Source organism: Rhipicephalus microplus, chromosome 1, assembly GCF_043290135.1.
Source record: "Rhipicephalus microplus isolate Deutch F79 chromosome 1, USDA_Rmic, whole genome shotgun sequence".
Taxonomy (NCBI): Eukaryota; Metazoa; Arthropoda; class Arachnida; order Ixodida; family Ixodidae; genus Rhipicephalus; species Rhipicephalus microplus.
Genome location: NC_134700.1, coordinates 152,257,911 through 152,279,840, shown reverse-complemented (window position 1 = coordinate 152,279,840; position 21,930 = coordinate 152,257,911). Strand labels below are relative to the sequence as shown.

General features: G+C 45.9%; 1 protein-coding gene across 3 annotated transcripts; it reads left to right on the top strand.

Annotated features, from left to right (window-relative positions):
• The first annotated feature begins 470 nt into the window (after positions 1-470).
• On the top strand, positions 471-21,606 carry LOC119178209 (uncharacterized). 3 transcript variants are annotated; one of them, XM_075887493.1, is made up of 4 exons: positions 471-796; positions 7,081-7,328; positions 9,909-10,265; positions 20,873-21,606. In XM_075887493.1, the coding sequence occupies exons 2-3, from the start codon at positions 7,158-7,160 to the stop codon at positions 10,182-10,184; spliced, it is 447 nt and encodes a 148-aa protein (XP_075743608.1). In that variant the 5' UTR covers positions 471-796; positions 7,081-7,157; the 3' UTR covers positions 10,185-10,265; positions 20,873-21,606. The 3 variants fall into 3 exon arrangements, with proteins under 3 accessions (XP_075743608.1, XP_075743607.1, XP_075743609.1); XM_075887492.1 differs by having other exon boundaries at positions 20,835-21,606; XM_075887494.1 differs by having other exon boundaries at positions 472-796; positions 9,921-10,265; positions 20,835-21,606.
• Positions 21,607-21,930: the final 324 nt, after the last annotated feature.

Sequence of the window (21,930 nt, the reverse complement as noted above, 5' to 3'; positions counted from 1 at the left end):
TATCGGCCTGGTCCTCGCACTTTTCGTCCCCTCTTCCTCTTTTTTTTACCAGACGAAGAAGATGATGATGCTTCGACTGCCGGCGGCGGCAACGCCGAAATTCGTCTACTTCCCCGCTTCTGTTTTGTTTGTGCGTTTCTTCACTTTGGCGCTCTTTTTTGCTGTGCCCTTGGCAATGGTGACGCGAAGTTCTTTATCTCTTTCTTCTCATCGTCGTTACTTCTTTTTTCAATGAAGTGACGGTCGCAGGGGCAGGCTCGGTTTGCGGAGAGGTTGAGTAGGAGAGGGTTAGTGAGTAAATGGCACGGGGCGAAGGAAGCGGCGTCGTACGGTTACAGTGCAGGTGAGTCGGGAGAAGGGATGAGGATGGAGAAGAGGAGGAGGGAAGGATGGCCCGCACGACGTTGGTGGCTGAGCTTTTTCGATGGCGTCGGGCGGCGTTTCGAGGGTCGGTATATAAGCGGAGATGCGGGCCAAAACGGCACCGGAGGTTCGTTGAGAGTGCACACGATACGCGACTAACCCGGAGGTGAAGAAGAAGCCGTTTTTTGCCATAGCCGACGGAGGAGACAACCTGTACACGCGAGTGCCCTCGGCCCTTCTTCCAGCCTTCGACAAACAAAGAAAGAAACAAAAATAGCACGCAGCCAAGTCAAGGAAGACGAGGAGCCATCATCAGTCTGCTTCCGCGCTCCTTGCCTGCCTGTCTTCATCCCGGAGAACGAACGCTCCCATCCTCCTCGGACGCCGCTCCCGGGATTTTGCGGAACGCCCTTGAAACGAACGCGCTTCTGAGGTGAGTGGCCGAGACTATGAGCACGTGCGCGTGTGTGTGTGTTGATTCAGGAGTGACGTGCATGACGAGAAGCGTGAGCGAAGGACGCGAAACAGCGGGAACGACGAAGGAGAAATATAAGAGCATAGGCGAGAGACGAGGATATGCCGCGCTGTTCCTCAAAACTGGGGGCGATGGTTAGAACTGATGGCATGTGCCTGGCGGTCAGTGGGCGTGTAGGTGTACAGAATAACATTTTATTTTCTTAAAAAAAAATCTGGCACGTCGTGGATTGAAGCAGTCTCTCTCTTGCTATGTCTCACGTTTTTTTTTTTTTTTCATGCCTGGTGAAGTGTTTCTCAGACGTGCTGAAGGGCCTGGTGGAACATTCTGGATCACGTCAAAAGTATTCTTCTCTTGACGTTGATGCCAAGGCTCCGGGCCGGTGATTAACATTTTGCGTGTCTACGGATGAGAGAAGAAGCGAGGCAGGCTAGCAGTTATTTTGAGATAACCCAAAGGATGGAGAGTAATGCATATTTAATTTCGTATCTGGATAGGACGTCACACAGCTCATCGTCTTCATGCAATAGCTCTGTCTTCGATATGTCTGCCGAAAATGCAACGCCGACGGTCGGCGTCACTCGGACGAAAACGTTGCTTGGGCGTGACGCTTCCAATCAAGTCGAGGCGAGAACGTAATTTAAAGCGCCGGCAAGCTATCACTGATTTATTCGTAGATGATAGGTCGCGCAAGAAAACGACGGCCATTCAAATATAAATTTAGGGCTAGAATTATGAGGCAACGTGGCTGAGTGTGTTGCATTCAGCAGTAATTTTGGCCAGGTTACCACGAGCCAGCCCCGCTGCAAAATCGTTGCTGACCACATGCTAAACCATCTTTGCGATGACCGTGTTTAGTGCTCTGCATACAAATGTTTATAAGTTCTTCGCTATCAAAGCGCCAATGCTTTGTTCAAACCATATTCGCTTACACAGTCCCTTAATATAGCATGAATGCGTGCACTTTCGTTATCTTTTTTAGGTAAATGTAAAACGACGAGTGGTACCTTGTTTATGAGTACAGCTGGCCACTAAGTCAATGATGTGGTCTTCGGAAAGAGCAACAAATTCTTGTAGAGCGATTCACGCATCTTCTTGAGGTGGAGTCGTTTTTACCCTCTCTCCTTGTATTTTCTGTCTAGCGCAGTAAGTGCACAACAGCTGTCGTTGTCGATTACTGCGCATATCAACTCGCTGAAATCGGTTCTCTTCAGTGCTATTTTTTGTCACAACACTCTACCGACCACGCGACGAAGTTTCCTCGTACTGGCATGCACCTTTGTTGACCTGTGACTGGCGGTGTACGTATATGCGGAAGTCCAAGATTTCTCCTCACTTATTGACGCTCATGCAATGCGAAAATGTACGGGCCACATTAATATACGTACCCATGAAGGTAGAAGAAACATGCGCTTCTTTTATTCAGGTTGCACGCATACATTTTCGAAGACGCTAATTAGTGCCAGAGTGATTTCTACGAACACGAATTTTCTCATGACTCAGGTACTTGGAGATAAGCAATCATTTTCAAGCAGCGTTGTTAACATACTTTTCTTTTCTGGCAATCAAGGTTGATCAGGCAGTATCGGGACGTGAGGCATGAGCCCTCTAATGCTTCGTGCTTCTCAAAAACGGCAGGGCTAAAGCCATAGAAACCAGGCACCGTCCTTTTAGGCCAGTGGTTCTTAGCCATGGATGTTCGGGCAGTTTTTGTGTACCGGTAGAAGTGGTAAGGGGGAGAGAAGTGGCTGGAAGAAGGGGCCTTCAATTGATACAAGATGGGGCCTGAAATGGGTGCCTTTTATTTCTCCCTGCCAAAGAATGGTCACACTAAGGTGCCACCCCATTCGATCTCAGTAGCTCGTCATTAAAGTGTACGGTCTGCAGCCACATTCAACCTATCATTAGCCAAGTTTTCTCTTGAAGTATTCAAGACTAGAAGAAGTATGCCCGCATCCACACATCTTAGAAAACGGCAACCAAAGCGCTTTATGACATTCTCGTGTACAAGGAGCAGCCTAGGTCAGCTCCGCCGCAGTGCACAAAAATTAGGCGGAGAAGCAAAATAAGAATCATAAGGAGTCGCGATACAGATTGCTCATTAAAGAAAAATAGTTTATTTTTTCAATTTTTTATTCCTCTAGAAGTTTTGTGGATTCCAGAAAGTGGCTTCGCGACCCCCTTGTGTCCGCCCATTTGGGAACAACTGGTTTAAGCATTGCTACTTTGATAACGTTCACGAGGAAACATTTTGCCTATGCTAGTGGATGCCTTAGACTAACATTGTATTCCAGCATAGCATCTGAAATTTGGGTTGGAAACAACAGTGAGTATTTAAACATTCTAATGACCCCTACAAGTTGTGCGCTTAGCATGGAAGTTCACAATACTTTTGAGACAAAGTGTGCCAGTCAGCCTAGTATGTTCACTGAGAACGCTCGAGCGTGCCATCAACATTCATGTACATCACTGAATATTACGACAAAGAACCAAGACTTGAACCCAGACAGAAATATTTATCTTGCCAAGGTTATCTGACCACTACAAGCCAATCGTAAGCCTGTTAACATCTTGTAGAAGCTCATCTGCGTCTTTGTAAAGATATTGATTCGCTTATCAAATGAGCTACTATACGGCATTGCAATACTGACCGCGATGTTGTGGGTTTCATTTCCGGCCATGGTGCCCAAACTTTAATGGGCGGGGGGGGGGGGCAAATAGAAAAGAAGAAAAGATTACCCCCCTTGACATTTATTCAGGTGCACGTTAAAGAACCCTCCGTCTCAGTAATCATCCTGAGTCTGAAAATGGCTATTTCGGCGTGCCCCATAATCGCATCTTGGCTTTAGTATCCGCAAGGCAATATAGGGCTCAATTACGAGAACCATGCTAGACTATCGCGCTAACTTCTGTCTGGCAGAATGGCAACATTGTTGACCACGTTTGCGTGCCTCCAATACTATTCACAAGACAACATCTAGTTACGATTCGTAGACCAATGGATTGACATCGCTTTCATCGGACCCTCTCGGGCATGATCGCAAGGTGCGCTTACGAGAAACCGCTTCAGTCAGGCTCGAGCTAAATCACATTGATGATGGCATGACAGTGAACGGTGATGTACAAGAGATCATAATAGAATGAAGAATCGTTCACTTGTCGCGCTCGCGGTACAAAAGTGCATAAGCAGTTTGTGGGGATTGATGAAGCCCGATGGCAGTACCATCTGGTATACCACCAGACGTTGTAACAAACGGCAAATCTTCCTGATACTGCTTACCAGACAGATAGGTAGGCGAGTGGTACGAGGTAGTACTACTGACCAGACAGAAGAGCCTTTCAGTTCCCGGGCCCGCTGCATAGGCCCATTGCATTAGGTGTTCTCTTTGAGGCTTAGTACATGTGTGCTTCTCGAGTCAGTGAATCTGCAGCGACGTCCTAATCTGCGATTCAAATCCCGTGCTCCCCCGCCTCGCGTCGGTGTATTCGTGGGTCGCACCAGCTCTCGACTCGGCATTTCCTCGCGGGGCCACTTCCTCCACGCGTTTTCCTGCCGGCGTCGTGATCCGTATCGGATCGTGGCGACACCCGAGCGCATCCCGTCACGAAGCGCGCCCTTCACGGGGAAATCGTCTCGATTCGTCGTCCCCTCAACCTTGTAACCTGGACGACGCGTGGTTGATGGTCCAGTGGTGGCGCATACAGTCTGCGATGTAGGCCGCTGCTGTAGCCATGTACGCTTTCAAACAAATCACGTGACCCCCGTGCAGACGACTAACCGTCGCGCATGAGCGCTATTCCGTCGTTTTTGTATCCGACATATTCCAATGAGGCATGTTAAATTTCGCCTAAGTTTAGTTCGCTCGGTATTTCAGATTAGTGATGAGGGATTAGGTCGAACTGAATGCATTGTAGGGGATAAATGTATGGATGTTTTGTATCGGCAAGGTGCGCGCTGTAGTTCGCCACGCAATCGTGGTTTTTGGGGTGAAACATTCATTGTTCACCATAAGTTTATTGTGTCGTTAAATGAATGCAGATATCGTGATTGATATATCTGTTATTTGAGTCCCACTGGTTTATTTGGCCGATCCGGCCATCTGCTATGCCGTTGCCCTCGATTCGCCTCTGAGAGACAAAAGCTTTCTGACCCGTTGCGACAATTGGTCGATCGGCCACTCTGTGCCGATGCTGCTGAAGCACCGTCTTCGTCCTTCGTTGGCTTAAAAGACAGCCGAAGCCGTCTTACGCTTTCTGAGAACTACAGGCCTATGTGAACCTCTTTAACTTTAGTGTAGTGCCACCGCTCCATACGCGTAAGCCCACTGACTGAAAATTTTTTGTCTGTTTTTTATATTTATTCTCTCTCTCACCTTTATACTCCCCTTTCTAATTCCCCCAGCGCAGGGTAGCAAACTGGACATGTGTCTGGTTAACCTCCCTGCCTTCTCTCTTGTTGTTCTTGTCCTTCCTTCCTTCCCCAATAGTTTTAATAATTGTATTTGTTAACTGGCAAACAGGCAGGAAAATTGTCTTTGGGGTCCTTAGTATAGGTGAGTAACGTTGAAAACTTGAATGAAACCTGCGGGTTAAGTCACTTGTTAGTGTTACTTGTGTAAAGAATCGAAAATGACTGACGCAGGTACAAAGGGGTTTCAACGTGGGTCCCAATTATAAAAAAAAAAAGGAGATACCTGCTCCTACTCGTCTTCAAACGAAGCTGTCATGGGGACATTCGTCAAGATAAAAAATGCAGGTTAATCTGTGTGGTCTGTCAATATTTTTCAATTTTAGTCTTTTTTTTCTCTTGGTATAGTTGATTTTGGAGGAGAGTGTAACGCGTGCTCTATACCAAAAGAAATAAAAACAAATGGCTTGCTTGGTGTTTCACACAACTGGAATCACGGATATCAAGTCTTTCGCAGAAACTGTACGGTGTCAGGTAAACATGTACAATATCACTTGAATACATATAGCCACTCCCAAGTAATTGACTGTAGAGTGAAGATAACGTCATGAGTTAGGTGTTCGACAGAATTGCAAAGCTTTGACAAATGCAAGTGACCGTAGAGAGATATGTACACATGCCCCGACGAAAGAATGCTCACGCATGCATGAATTAATCCACAATCGCGCATCCGTTGATGCGTTCCGTTGCGCAGAAATATGACTGTCAGGTGTAGGCAGCCCGTGAAAAGGCTATCGAGGCTCATTGGTATACGCTTCTGGGCATAGATTACTAGCTTCTTGCCCATACCAACAGCGCACGTGTCTTTTATTATTAATTTCTGCAATACATTGTTTCCCATCGTCAAGCTTTCTTTGAGCTTGCTTATGAATGGGAAACACGTTCTGCTTGATCTGTGCCTGCTTTTCCGCAGTTGTCATTTTTATGTTGTCTTAAGGCGCTGACGCAGTGTTTGGTCGACGCGCCCGCGATGGAGTCAAACAATTGGGGTAGGCCACACAAAAGAATACAGTTACCGTTGCCTACACGGCGATGAAATTGTACTTCAACTTGTTTCAATCTCCTCAACAGCACAGCTGTAACATTACCCACAATGCATTTTTTTTTTGCTTCTGCAGCCACGAGCTATCCGTTGACAAATGGTTAGGCACAAGCCGAAGTGCAGTTCAGACTCTCAGCTCAGGGCCCACAGTTAAGCACATACGTATCTAAGCGAAATACTCTGAACAGTCGCAAGAACGTTTAATTTTAGTTGCGTGTAGAGAGACAAGAGGCTGAATCTTTGTAGTGGAGGGTGGTGCAGGAAAGACGAACGGCGCGCCCTTATTGGTCTTGGCTCCTGGCTGATCCGTCTTGGGTGAGCAAGTTTAGGCTACGTTTGCCAAAACAGCAACCACCCTACTTGTTTCTTTCTGTATTTTTAGCCTTTGTAGAGTCTGTATACCTTTGTAGATTATGTGTACCACCACAGCACTGAGCTGCTGGTCTTTTTTTTTTTTTGTCTCGTTGAAACAAAGGTCGAATATTTTTGAACAAGAGGTTAAGAGGTTTCACTGGAGCCAACGTTTAGACAAGTCGTCTTCTCTGCAAGACATCAGCTATACCTACCTTAACGGATATGTGAGTGTACATTGTATGCTCTTACCCTGACGAAAAGGCCGAGGAGGAGAGGCAAAAGGGGAAACATAAAGGGGGTAGTGTGAGCGAACTATCGGAGTGTTCGGGGGATAACATTCTAGAAACTCCTTAATTTTCTTTGTCCGATTGCACGCAGCGGTTGCCATCACCGACCGGATCCCGCAGTTATAGCGTATTGAGCGGCGGCCGCCGAAGCCAACGGGTGAAAAAGCCATGAGGTTGCAGCAGGCGTCCGCGTTAGTGGCCCTCGTGCTGGCTGCTACGCTGATCATCGCGGCGCAGGCCGTCTACCCCGATGCCGCCCTCTATCAGACAAACATCAACCGGCAAAGCTCGGGCGTCGGAGCAGCGGCCGCCGGAGGCATCGCATCCACCATCACGCAGGCGAGTGCCAATCCTGTGACTTGTCCTCGCTGGCGTTGTTTTGTTGAAGATTGGGGAAAACATAGCATCCGTCTTAATAGTTTTCTTGCTCACGTCATCGAGAACAGCAGTGGCCACTAATTTCTTCAAAACAGGAGAGGGGAATCTTAGCTGTTATTTTTTCTGTATTGAAGTAGCAACTATTTATAGACGCACAAGGCGAATTTCTGCCGTCACCGTCATGTTCCATAAAAAGTACACATTAGTAACATCGTTCTGCGCTTGGGGTGTTCTATGTGCGATCAAAAGCTTGCGAAGGCTGCCCAGGAGCGCGGCTCAAGCCGAGCGTCCGGCTAGATCGTCCAGCTAGAAGGATAGTGAAGGGGAGCAAAGCTTCGAACGTCGACCAAAGGGATGCGGTCATGCGTGCTGTCTCGGCATACATTAGAGACGGTTCCTGTATACTCTTGCACCCACTCTCACCACTCACTAATTCGCGTCAAAGCGACCAACTGCACGAAGACCACTTTGGGCCCCGGAGAGGCCGTATTCCCACGTGCCGGAGCTTCGTGAAGTTACTCGAGGTGAAATCCAAAGAAAAGAGCCGCTAGCATGCATAGAGTATACGTATAACATTCTTACTTCGTATGACGTTCAATTGGATTACTGTCGCATTGGATTGCTGTCGCCCTTGCAGCGAAAATGTTTTTTTTTTCTCTTTTGCCTGTGCATCCCTCGTTAAGACCTTCAGGTCGGGCAGGCGGTGAGAACAGTATATCTAAAAACTGGCGATGGATCACAGTTGACGCCTAGCTATTGCGACATCTTTCTTTAAATGTTGCCCCGCCGCGGTGGTCTAGTGGCTAAGGTACTCGGCTGCTGACCCGCAGGGCGCGGGTTCGAATCCCGGCTGCGGCGGCTGCATTTCCGATGGAGGCGGAAATGTTGTAGGCCCGTGTGCTCAGATTTGGGTGCACGTTAAAGAACCCCAGGTGGTCTAAATTTCCGGAGCCCTCCACTACGGCGTCTCTCATAATCATATAGTGGTTTTGGGACGTTAAACCCTACATATCAATCAATCAATCTTTAAATGTTCTTGAAATTGAACTTTATGAGTAGATTTTCAAAGAGGACTATAGATACACAGCTGTATACATTGGCCTGCGCATGAGGGGAGGAGCAGGGGATGGGGTGGCTGCCCCTATTAGTCACCTAAGAGGGAAGGGGGCGCAAAGTTTGCCCCATACATTGAATTAATAGGGAAGACGGAGTGCTGCTATGAACTATCACACCCTATTTGAAAGAGACCGTGGGCATGCACGCAGTGAAGAGACACAGTGAGACTGACAGGAAATGTTATTGTTGAGCAACTCCAAAATAAAACTAGCAAGAGTTAGTAACCAAAGAATGAGCAATGTAATAAAGACATAGGCATAGCGTAACCACTAACTTGGTGTAACGAGAATATTGATTGGCTGATGATAGCTTAGAAGGTGTACACTCTGTAAACTTAAACTTCTGTGTTGTAGGCCCGTGTGCTCAGATTTGGGCGCACGTTAAAGAACCCCAGGTGGTCAAAATTTCCGGAGCCCTCCACTACGGCGTCTCTCATAATCATATGGTGGTTTTGAGACGTTAAACTCCACAAATCAATCAAACTTAAACTTCTGAGTTTCTACTGAGCGATTCTCGTTTGCGCTTTGATACAATGAAAGCGCACACTCGAAAGTAAGTAATTTTGCTCAGCTGCAATGAGCTGAAACCGCGGTATGATTATGAAACGCCGCATTCTCAAGTTGTGCTAGTATCAAAGGTTTTACCTCACATTTAGTACATGCTGATACTGGCTGAGTAGTTTCTTCTTTCTGCTTCTTGTATCTCGTTTAATCTTCCTCGAGCGCCGTCCTTTGTCATGCATCGCTGCGCTGTTTCGTCGTGTCAATCAATCAATCAATCAATCAATCACATTTTCTTCTCTTTCAAGAAAAGATAATCGAAGCATATCAGAAATTAAGTATCAGTGGTACCTGACAATACTTCTAAACCATACGCTTAGAAGGCAAGTAATCAATTGTAAGATAGTCAAAGAGTCAATCACGAAAAGTTAAGATGGCAAAAAATTCATCGACATACGCTCGTGCAGCAACGTGGCAAAGTAGTGTAAAACACAAATAGGCCGAAGCAGTTAAGTGTATTGACTGCCCCATGAATAAAATGCACAGATGCGAACACTCATGCGCACATACAATACAATACGACAGGCAAAGCATATCATTCATACAATAGTATAAAAGCGTATGCTGTAAGGTATTGCCAATGATAAAAATACATGTATTGAAAAAAGTATTAAATTCAGCTTTACGGCATTAAGTGATGCCAAAGTGATCGCCTGCAAGTTAATTCAGAGCAGAATGAAAGGCATACATATGAGCAGATGAGCACCATATTAGTACGAGATGATAATAACGTTCCGTGTATACTCTCCTTCGACGTCTTCTAGAATACAAAATAAACCATAATTCAAATCGAGTGGTCCTCTAGAACGCTCGATAGGCCTTTCACACCCGAGGTATCGCTTCGGGGCTTTCTGGTTAATCGCAGGTCTTCACGCAGGGCCTCTCCGGACTGATGTCCGGCCTGGTCTCCTCGCTGCCGTCGATGCTGACCAACGCGGTGCCGATGCTGCTGATGCTCGGCCTGGGTGGCCTCCTGCTTCCGCTCCTGGGCGTCAGCCTGTTCTTCCGCGAGGGGCAAAAGAGGACCTTCAGCCTGCCGTCCATCAACCCGGCCATCCTGGACGGACTCGCCGACGTGCTCGACCGCGTCACCAAGGCCATCGAGCAGGGCGAGAAGAAGTACGCCACCAAGAACAACTGAAGCCAAGGGAATCACTCAGACACCATGCAACCACCGCCACCTCTGTAAATAGGACACTGCCAAACTCTCCCCAATGTACAGGTGAGCGTACAAGAGTGCGTGCAGCCGCAACTGCGTAGATGAGAGGAGATTGGATGTTTCAAAAGGAATTGCTACCGCTCTGCCTAAATGATGCTCGTTCGCGCTGCAATCAACTTGCAGTGGGAATTTGGGGAAATGTGTGGGTTGATGCCGTTGGGATAAATAACACGGAGTGAGTCACTACCACTTGTGATGCACTGCAGTTGGTACCGCGTTTGAGAACTAGCACCTGCAGGCGGAACAATTCTGTTATGGTATGAGTACACTTGGCGTTACAAGGGTAAAGCAGCAAGTCATTATCATCATCTTCAACATCATCGTTATCCGGCAAAGTTTGCAACTCGAAATACGCATTGAGCGTCCGACCCACATTCTTTTCTTCATTATTGGTATCGTCGTTTCTGTAATCGTGCGGACTTCTAGAAATTATGAGGGGAATATCATGGTGAGAACGTTTTATCTAGTGGTGTAAAAGAGCATGAGGGGTTGTAGCACCATGCGGAAGGCGCATCGCACCGTGACACTTGTATTAGCCGGCTGCATGGTTAGTAAATGGCATGAACTGTACAATTCTATAGTTCTATAGACTGGCTTTTAGAGAGCTTTGTTTGACGGCCTAATCTTTCAACGATAAGTCAAATAAGAGTTATGGTTGAAGTGATACTTTATTTTTTTTTTCATAAACAACGTCATATCTGCCGCGGTTTCCGGCCCTCATGCCTTGTATCTGCGAAATGAGCTTTTGAAAGCGGTAATCGCGTTTCCTTGAGTTCTGTGCTTGCGCGGACCTCGCCGCCTTATAGACGGACTCTTTTCACTCGCACTACTGACTGTACTGACAAGACGTTCTCTTGCCATGACATTCACTTTTTCTTTCCTTCCTCTCTTCTTCCTATCATCTTTACTTCCCCTTCCCCGATCCCTAAAGGCGCTGAGCCGTGCCCCCGCGACGGGAGGCAGAAAATAGCGTCCTTTTTGTCTCTTCCTCTTTCATTAATCTCTCTCTCTCTCCGCTGCGTTGCAGGTCACGTTTTCTCGCAGATAATTTAGACACATCTCCAGCGCATAGTGCAATCAATTGTTGAAGTTTTAAAATTACGTTCCTGCTTACGAATTATTGCGAGTGCAACGCAAGTGCTGTTAAAATTGGACTTCATGTTCTAGAAGTAGCGTTGCTCACGCATGAAGAGATTTTGTACTCGTAAATCACACATACAAGAATACCTTCTTGTGAAACAACAGTTTATCAAGCTTCCAGCATCGAGATAGGATCAGGAGTTTTGGCCGACCTGCTCAAAGCAGCGTGTTAAGCTTGATCCAAAGAACACAAGATGTTCCAACCCATCAAGTGTTCTTTAACTGTATAAGGTGACCTGAGCATCGTTACCTACTCATTTTTTGACTACTTAACCACTACATTTTTTTGGGTTTTCGTAGCGTCTGCTGCAACGTATTTAGGGTAGACGTTACGAAAATGTAAGTTGTGAGTTTGAGGCAACAGCCACATGCTGTAAGCCATTCTGCTCACTTGCGTTGTAAGTGGCGTCTTTTTGTTTGTTGTTCAACCTTTCAAGCAAGCAGACGAGTTTCGCCGTAGTAACGTAAATGGTGATCATTTACACACCGAAACCGTGGTAACATTACGAGGTCCATCGTATAGCGTGTGAAACTCCGGATTTACTTTGAACCCGTGGAGTTCTATGACGTGAACTTTAATGTAGGTGCACGAGTGTTCCTTCTATTCGGGCCCTTTCGAAATGTTACCGATGGCACCGGGAATAGAACCTGCCTCTTCGAAGCAGCAGCTCGACACCGAACCTGCTAAGTTATCATGTATGAAATAAATGGATTGGAAGAGGCGTCTTTTGGTTGGGGCAACGATCATAATACGAGGACGATGATCAAGAAAGTCTTGCGAGCGCTGCACCAACTAAAAAGGGAATGCAAACAAACTAGCTCAGTTTTCAGATCTGCAAGCGACACATTTCTTTGGCGACCCCAATGCTACGTTATTTTAGAACTCCTGAGAGCGGGCTTTTATTTTATTTATTTTTTCTTGACAGCTAGCGGGGCCGCGACAGTAAACAGGATTCAGCGAGCCGACCAACAAAACAACAAACGATGTCCGCCAGCCACCGCAAGTCGTTACGTCTCCACCGGAGAGAACTAGACTGTCTCGTAACACGGTCACCCAGTTCTCACGCACGTTTCTGCGTCGGCAGCAGGCCTATTTGGCATAGTACGTATCCGGTCGGGGCACGACCGCTACCCCTTTGCGAGGCAGTAGTCTCATCGCACGCTGCTCCACCGTCCGCTCGTTCGTCGCTCTCTTTATCGACCCGATTACATTGCCACGTGCGCGTGCTTTCGTGCTGGCTTCCAACAGGTTCTACACACAACCGTCGAATCCTTTTACGCATGCATGCTACCTGTTTCTTTGGAACGTGCATCATGCAGCGGTGACTTCTTCTGTGCACCCTTGCTCTTAAGAGGCTCCGGCTACTTGTTCTGTGAGGATGCAGACCACGGTGTCAGCCAATCAGCAAGGGCATGTGCTTATTTCGGCCACCTTGTGTATTATTTCACTCGCGTCGACGTTATTTTTTACGTTTCTTGTGATTGGTCCCAGTTGCACCCTGTTCACTTGGTTCCTATGTTCAAGCTTAACTAAACAATCTTTATTTGTGTAGCTCCCATTCTCTTGTTCCCTTAAACATTGATAGTTGCCATGTTGCACTGGAATTTGTTATTACCCCTAAAAACTGGGACGAGACTAGTTTTGTCAGATGAGCCCACATATTTCTTGACGCCTAGATGTCCGTGTATTCGGTTACGTTCGTGCCATTAATTAACGGGCGTTTAAGTGACTAAGTAGCCCCACCGCGGTGGTCTAGTGGCTAAGGTACTTGGCTGCTGACCCGTAGGTCGTGGGATCAAAACCCGGCTGCGGCGGCTGCATTTTCGATGGAGGCGGGAACGCTGTAGGCCTGGGAGCTCAGATTTGGGTGCACGTTAAGGAACCCCAGGTGGTCAAACTTCCAAAGCCCTCCACTACGGCGGGTCTTACTGTCAAATGGTGGTTTTGGGACGTTAATCCTGACTTATCAATCAAGCAATTAATTAATCAAGCAATCAATCACTGTGGCTAAGTATCACGATGAATCCTTGAGCACATATTATCACGGGTAGGTTCACACACTTGCGAAACGTCTAAGAAATAAATTAATCACATGGTTTGAGCCTAGCATAATCCGGCAAAGCGTCATTTTTAATCGTAAACCAAAATTAAATTTACGTCAGGTAAGGACCTGTGAGTTCCACTTGCTACGTCGCAATCAGCTCACGTAACGAGGACAGCGGGCCTCGGGACCATTAGCTGTCATTCGTTTCTGTTATCCCTGAAAGTATACGTACAGCGCTGCCGCGTCTGTTGCACAAGCAGCGGGTTTTTGCTGTTCGGGGCGACACCTTGAGGCCGTTTCGGCCCCTGACGTGGTCAGCCTAACTACCAGGTCACGCATGCTCCTCACACACCAGGCTAGGTCCCGAAACTGCCTCATAGTGTCGCCCCGCAAAGCGAAAACCTGCTGCTCATGCAACAGACGCGGCAGCGCTGTAAATATGCCACTAAGGTGTGCCGCCTCCTGGTTTCCAATTCTCAGTTTCCAAATTTTTAGAACTTTGGAAAATGGTTAGTAACTGTGAGCTCTGCATTTGTTTATTGAAATAGAAAAAAAAACGAAGGATTTTTTGTCACCGTTACTTGTCAACGGCTACCCCTTTCCGCTTGATTCTTACAAAAAAAAATAGCATATATACATATATACAGTCCTACATAGGTGAGAGCAACAGTTCTCCTACGGTTAGAACAAACACGTAGTCGCCACGCTCACTTTTAACTACAGTGCACTCAGTAGTGGTCACAAATCTTCGTTTCTTCGAAGAAGTGTGGCAGCACCTTCATAGCTCTGCGTTAATTAGAAAGTCCGAAGGCAGATAGACCGGACTGTGTTGCATTCCATTTGACAAAGCGAGGTGGCGGTATCGCAACACTCAAGCGGAATGCATACAGATGGATGACCTGTTAGGGGACACCTGGTCACTGCTGTGCGATCAGTTACAGTCGAGATATGGCCGGCGGAGAGTACACATGCATGCATACACTATCACGTGGCACCTGAAACTTTATTCAATTAAGATTGGAGTACTTTTGTCGCTGGCCCGCCTTATTACAATCTGGTCGTTCCTTGTGAGTGTAGACTGTATGATGTATGCAGCGACAATACACAGCATTCCGACAAAAGATTTTATCAATATTCATTTTGTATCAGATTTATTTAGTTAACAATAAATAGCCAACAGAAAGGTCTAATTCGACGTAACGATTTTTAGAATTAAAAAAAAAAACAGCGAACAAAGAGAAATCCCCAAGCAAGCATTTTTCAAAATACTCTTACTTTTGTGTTAAGGCTATTCACTTTTGCAAAAGGTGGCCTAATTTGCATTACCGTGCCACCAACTGCATAAACTTACACTCACAAGGTGATAAGCTCCTTGAACGAATGTAATGAAGTCTCCCCATGCACCGAAGAAAATTAAATTAGCTGATTTATTTTCTTTTTTAGCATAGGCGCTGAAAAATCTGTCGTTCTGATTTTAACCTGCATTCCGTAAATACGAGTGGCGCCTCTGTAACGTTACACGTCACGCTACGTGCATCAAAATCTCCGTTTCCGAGGCGACTGGCGCGAAGATGAACTTCTAGCACTGAAGCGCGGGGCCATGAGCAAAAGTACATACCAGGATGGCACGGTGCTGAATGCTCTTAGCGGAACATAAAGGAGAAGTGACACACATTGCAAAAGCGCCTTTGCATACTTTCGGCAATTCGTCCAACATATGCATTAGAAACAGTGACCCTTGCATAAATATGAGCCCATATTCCTTGTTAGCACTAGTTCTTTGCTGGATGCTTGTTTTTGGTGATGATACATTATCTTAGCCATCGCAAAAAAATAATAAAAAGCTTGTATGGTAGTAGAGGTGAGAATTGACGTCAGGTGCGACACTAGCTTTCACCGCTACCACCATACAAGCTTTGAGACACGATGTAAGGTTGGGCCACAATCTCAACGCAAGTTCCTACTTTCCGTCTCGCACGGGAGCCGTAGAACTCGGTATGAGCAACAAAAACTATATTCCTGACAAAAAAGAGAAAGATGATCAATGAAGCTTTGTATTCCTATAACGTGCGTATCTATTGAATAAATTTCTATACGAGTAATTTTTTATGAAGAGCACTAAATAATAGATAAAAATAAAGTTTTATTTAAGACAGGCAGAACCTATAGAGATTACCGCCCAACACGATGGTTAGGAATTGCCTTTCCGCACCTTATAGTGAACGCAGTAACAGCTAAGGAATATCTTTTTTCTTGCATTCGAGGGCTCAAATAACAGTGTTGAACAATACAGCAGGAATACAACAGCGTCACTTATGTACTATCAGCGTCAAACGCAACCCGAACATGGGCAAGCCTTCGCGATGGTATAGCGCCGTCCAGTTATCACGGTCCACAGGCGCGCGCATTCTTTTCGGCAGCTATGCGCTTATACGTGTGAAGGCCTGCCGCTGTTCGGGTTTCATTTGACGCAGATAGTGCAAATCAGAATACCGGCAAAACGCCCGCGGAAAACATGGGGCTGAGTTGTAAATCTAGAAGTGGCGCGACGTGAGCGTCTGGCACAGAGAGAGGTGGGGGGTATAGTAGCAATGATCGAGTGATTAAGGCGAGGGAAGCCCGCTCAAGTCAGCGCCGAGAGACGAGATTGCGTGTGGCGCCACCACCAGGCGACGGAAGGAAGGAAGAAGGAAAGCCCCGGGCGGTTTAGCGGTTGCAGGAGGAGATGGCGTCCGGGTCACGGGGCGGTGTTTCGTTCACACGCGCACGCGAGGTCACACGAACGCTATCAAGTGCACCTCACGCGTGTACGTGCCGAGGTACGCCGCGCGCACAAACACAGGTGCTCGAAGCAGGATCATCGACGGGAGTGCGCGGCATCCAGGAAACGGCGTGTGTTTTCGGCCCCGGCGGACTAGGTGGAGGGGGGAGGAGGAAACGCGGCGCCCTTGACCTTGCCTGCCGGCGGCGTCGTTAGCCACAAGTGGGACGAGATGCTTGCCTAAGTCAGGGCCACCGGTCGTCGGCTCCGAGTGACCCACATAGCTCCTCCCTCTCCCTATCTCTCTGCCTCCTATCTTCTCCGGCGGAATGGGAGACCAGCCGCCGGAGGCTGAGGAGCATTGAGTCGCAGTGTACCTGAGGGGACAATAACATCCTCTGGAAAAGGTATTTTTCTTTATTGGCATACTGAATTTGGTAAGGTGTCGTTACGGGGGATGATACGAGCGACCTAGAACATTCCATTTCGGCTATGGTCACGGTTCGACACATAAAGAAAAGTGACGTTCCACAGCGGGGTCGCCATTGGGTAGATTTGAGAAGGAGCCGGAATTCAAGGTAAACAGAGCCACAGTAGCCAGGCCATTCATAAAGTTTATCGCCACACTTGTAGCCAAATACAATAAAAGTAGTATTATGACTGTAGTTATTCTTATTATCATACAGTAAGCATATTTTTGAGTGTGGAAAAATACAGAATTAGGTACACAATCATTCGGCGTTGTTTGCTCTTTGAGCCACACGTGTGTTACAAAAAAGTGATTTATTTATTTATTTATTTATTTATTCTATAGGCAATGTTAATCATTGAGTAAAAAAGAACACCGTACAGACCTACTGCCTCATGAAAATAATAAATATCACCACTTCCCGGGTGTGAAACGTGATTCCAATCGTTTGGTGTGCGCAAAAGAAAAGAGGCTTCGGTTTTCTACGAAATGAAATACTTAAATCACAGCAATTCTCGAAGAATGGAAACTTATATAGTGCTGCAGTGATATAATAATTGTGTTGTGAAGAAAGCTACGGTACGTTCCAGCGGCTAATGTTTTGATGAGTTGATATAATACTGGAGTTTGCGGACCTAATGCTATAAGTGATTGCAGTTAGAAATAATATGGCATTCTTCCCCAATTCATAATATATCACCATGTAAGCATTCATTACAAGTGACGAGGTTCTAACGCAATGCTATACAAATTGTAAATAAGCAGGCTGTTTCTATTTTAGGAGACACCAACACCCTTGCATTTTCAAACATCTAGTTCAACAAACCACATTTTCTATCAATTAGCCGAGCAACTACATCAGAATGGTTAGTACAAATTTGTCGCGCCTGTAAATAGTTTATAGAGAACAGAGTTTTTACCAGAAACCGGGCAGTTTTGGGATAATAAAGCCAATAATTCGGAGGAAGCATTAAACGTCAAGGTAGTTTTTTTTTTCCCCACGAAACTGGAGACCAAAAGTCATTGATTAGATTTATCATCTTTCTGGCTACCATAATTTTGGTGCAGAGTTTTCTTTTTCTCAAGTTCGCCCGAGAGTACACGCCTTGCTTTCAGCATTAGAGATTGAATATATAGCGGGCAGTGTGAGCAGTACGCAAACCACGCATTTGCCAAAATGCGCGAAACTAGGTCATTCCATCCTCGTATAGCTTGATGTGCGATGCGCATCGACCTGCTGAGGCCATGCGCGTGAATTGGGTGACACGTCAAAAAAAAAAAAAAAAAGATCGAAAACAGTGGGCGCTCTTTTGGCTTGCTTATTCTGTTACATCCAAGTAATAAAATTGGCTAAGTTCGCGAAATCCGATGTTTATTGAAGCCAAAGGTTAGCCATGGCGCCAACTTGACATTGTTGTCGTCAGACAGGGGGCCTAAGGTAGCCAATTTGGCGCAAAGTAGCCACCCATGACAACTTTGTTCCACAGCCTGCATAAAAGTAGTCTTTCTGGTGAGACATTCAGAAAACGTCGTTTTAATTGAAGCGCCGCCAGCAATCGGGAATATAACTGAACTCCGAAATACTGCTGTACATACTGTACGGAATAAGGCAAAACAAAAAGAAAGAAAGGAAGGAAGAAAGAAAGAAACAAACAAACAAACAAACAAACAAACAAAGAAAGAAAGAAAGAAAGAAAGAAAGAAAGAAAGAAAGAAAGAAAGAAAGAAAGAAAGAAAGAAAGAAAGAAAGGCAAGAGAAGACGCAACTCATGAAATAACTCTTCATGTGTTTCTCCTTGCCTTGTGTTTTCGTTTATTGAATCAATTATCAGCCTTAACTCGCCCAAATGTCTATTCCTTCTGCAACTGTCGATTTCTTTCCTGCGAGATAAGGGAACGGTGGACGCCTGAATGGTGAACGCCCGGTGCGCCACCGCTGACATCAACCCAGAAATGCTTAAAGCAGAACAGTTGACGGCTGAGCGTGCCGCGGTCATCATCACTCACACGGTTTGAGGGGTAATCTCGACCTCGCCCAACTTTCCAGTATAAAAGACAGGCAAATCCCGCCTACTGCAACATCTGAACCGCCACCACAGCTCGGTGATTGAACGCGCAAGACAAAGCGTGCTCCTCTCATCCCATAATGGAAGACCAAACAGGACGCCCCATAATGATAGAATGTGTCGTGATGCTCGGGAAACTTTGGCTTTCTTTGACCTTACAACTTACAAGAGCCATCGGTTGTCTGTATTCCATATACAAGACCCATAAGTCACATCTCGGGAGCGGCCACATATAGACCGCTGAGCGCTTTTCTAAGATGCATAATTAAGCAATAAATCGCGACATAAAACACCTGCATATGTTGACGCCTCCGATGAATCCACGTGCGCTCGGATTCCCCAATAGTAGAATGTAACATATTGCACGTTTTACATATTTGCTTTTTATAATCCCAAAGAAGAGGTACGTGTACTGTTACATGATTTCGCACAGGACGGTTCAAGGGTAGATGGACGCTTCTATCACTGGGCCTGCCTTTGTCAGACATAAACGAACACAAGGTCTTAAGTGTATGTGCATATATTTAAGTATTATGACACAAGAAGGTACGCAAAATATGTGTCGTTCTTCAGTTTGAAAGCCCCGTTGTTCCTCTCAACTGAACACCGCGTTGGCGCTCATGCCATTTCTGTGCCGACGCCTTGCAGTGTTCACCCGCTTGATCGAAAGCGTTTGCATTTAGCGAGAGCTTGTGAATGTTGGAGTGCGCAAAGATTACTTGACATGGAAGGGACGCTAAAGAGAAACAATTAACTGGTTGAGTTTGATTCATTCTACATTGAGAACTCCAATGACGCTGATTTCACCATCACGTGTCAGTTAACATACAATGAAAACAAGGTCAAAGTTTTTGTTATAAATTTCGCGCCGGAACCTCCGTGTGTGGCATAATGAATTTCAAAAGTGCATTTTCCGCATTTTGACGACATTGGCTGAAACACAGTTACTCAAACGTGTTAACTCTGTCGCCCCCTCCGCGGATATTGCACTTAATTTTTACGGAGTAAGAACTTCGTACGCCATAGTGCACGCCATCAAAATCATTGACGTCATGGCTACTATATAGTGCGGGAATTGCAAGTTGGTGTCGCCGTCCGCATTTTTTTTAGCGCATCTTTTCATTTACCAACCACCTTTTGGGGGCAAGCGTGGGGACTTTGGCATATCAGTAAAGCAATTTACTAATAGGAGCAAAATCATTTTTTTCTCTTTAGTGCTCCTGTAGTTGGGACGCACTGTAAACTAGACAGGCTTAAAGGGACGCGCAAGGTGAAACCACGAATTGGGTTAGATTGATAAATCTTTCTCTGGGAACTCTAACGTTGTTAATCTAAGCATCCTACGTTCATTATTAGAGGAGGAAATCAAGGTCAAAGTACCATTTACAAATTTCGTCCAGAAATCTGCGCGCATGCCGCCAAGGATTTAAAAAGCGTATTTGTCGTATTTCGCTGGTGGTGGCTAAACGGAATTTCCCGATACTTGGTATGTTAAGTGTTTGGCCCCATCAGCAGACTTTGTGCTTCATTTTTACCCTCTTTCTCTCCTCTTATCTTCGTTTCCTCTGTTTCTTCCCTCCCCCTGAAAGAGTGTGCAGGCATTGTGCCCCTCCAGGTGGCAGTTGCCAGCTTGCTCTCTCCCTCTTTTTTTCTGTGTCCTTGTGTATACCTGCATGCAAATGAAATAAATAAATAATAAACTGAATAAGCCTCAGTAAACCCCATCAAAATTTATTGATCTATTGATATTTTTATTTATTTATTTGTTTATTCGGAATTACCCTCAAGGCCAGAGGCACTATAGAGAGGGATAGAGCAAGCTGGCATGATCATTGCGTTTGGTGCAGAAAATTCAAGGTAGCGTCGCAACCCGCATTTCTTTTTTTTTGCGCGTTTTCACGCTTACCAAACGTCTCATCACGGTGAGCGCGGTGATTTTGAAGTTGTGAAAGGGTAATTTACCAATAATAGAAAAATTGTTTTTCTCTTTAGTGTCACTTTGATGCCTAAATAGTGTCGTTGTTAAAACGTTTCTTTGCGTTTTTCACTTACAACGTGCATCTCCTTCTCCCCTCTCCCCCCCCCTCGCAGTTCCTGTCTGAAAACAAAGACCGTCACTTTCTACGCAGACTAACTCCGTCTACTTCTCCATACAAAGCGACGGGCGTCCTCTTCAAGACCACCGCCCACGTTCCTGTCTCAAGCCTCGTCTCTGCCAGAAGTCTCTCGCTCGCGCTGCCACACCTAACGTGCCGTGCGATTTTCTGTTTTTATCTCTCACCCGAATGCTCATTCCGTCCACGATGTTATTGTTCTGTGCAACGGCAGACTGGCTTTGCCGTGCTTGCATATGTCTCTGTGTCATTCTCATCCGATACTCGAACTTTTTCGTTTGCTCGCTTATTGTTTTGCCAAAGGAGCTCCCGTGTGCGACTGGCTCAACGCTCGTAGTATAATTTATTACGTCTTAAAGATGGACTCGTTGCGACGTGCTATATACGACTCACGTTAGGCACGCATTCCTGAAGCCACCGGAATCGCATTGTTGCAGAAGCAACGACACTTTCAGGGACACGTTTCCTTTCCGTACTCACTTTCATGCCGTCGCAGGCGATTTCTTTATTCTCGCAGTCCTGTGGAGCTCTTCTTTGCTACTACGCTTCTGTGTTTAGTAATTGTCATATAGCTGCAGCATGTGTTTGGAAAAAAAAAAGTGAAAAAAAAAAGCCGCAGTGCGCATTATTTATTGGTGTTTTTTTGCCTTTTACGTTCGCATATTTTGTGTGTGTGCAAGTGTTCGAACTTCGTGTTGTTTGTTGTTGTTTTGTAATTTTCTGTAGCAATTAAAATAAACATGTAGTGAGTGTGGTGAATTTGTGGCTGCGACAGCACGCGAAGCCATCATAGTGCTTGTCCTTGTGGTGCGAAGCGTCACAATGCTTTGAATTTCAATCAAACTAAAGCGTCTCTAATGAAATTCGGCGCTGTGTATTGCTTTCGAAAGTGCTGGGTTAGTAAGACGTAAAGACCGTTAACATAAGGAACAACGGAATTCGACAACGAAGGCTACAGTCTTAGACACCATAAGTTAAAAAAATAAGTATGGTGTCTAAGACTATTTATGGTAGCCTTCGGATGCAAAAAATTTGCGATGAGTAATTCCTTGGGTGGTGAACTTCGGTATTGA

Bases quoted from the DNA above. Each gene is read 5' to 3' on its own strand.
- LOC119178209 (XM_075887493.1), top strand. From the start codon at position 7,158: ATGAGGTTGCAGCAGGCGTCCGCGTTAGTGGCCCTCGTGCTGGCTGCT. The intron at 7,329-9,908 runs GCGAGTGCCAAT...GGTTAATCGCAG, and splicing joins TCGCATCCACCATCACGCAG to GTCTTCACGCAGGGCCTCTC.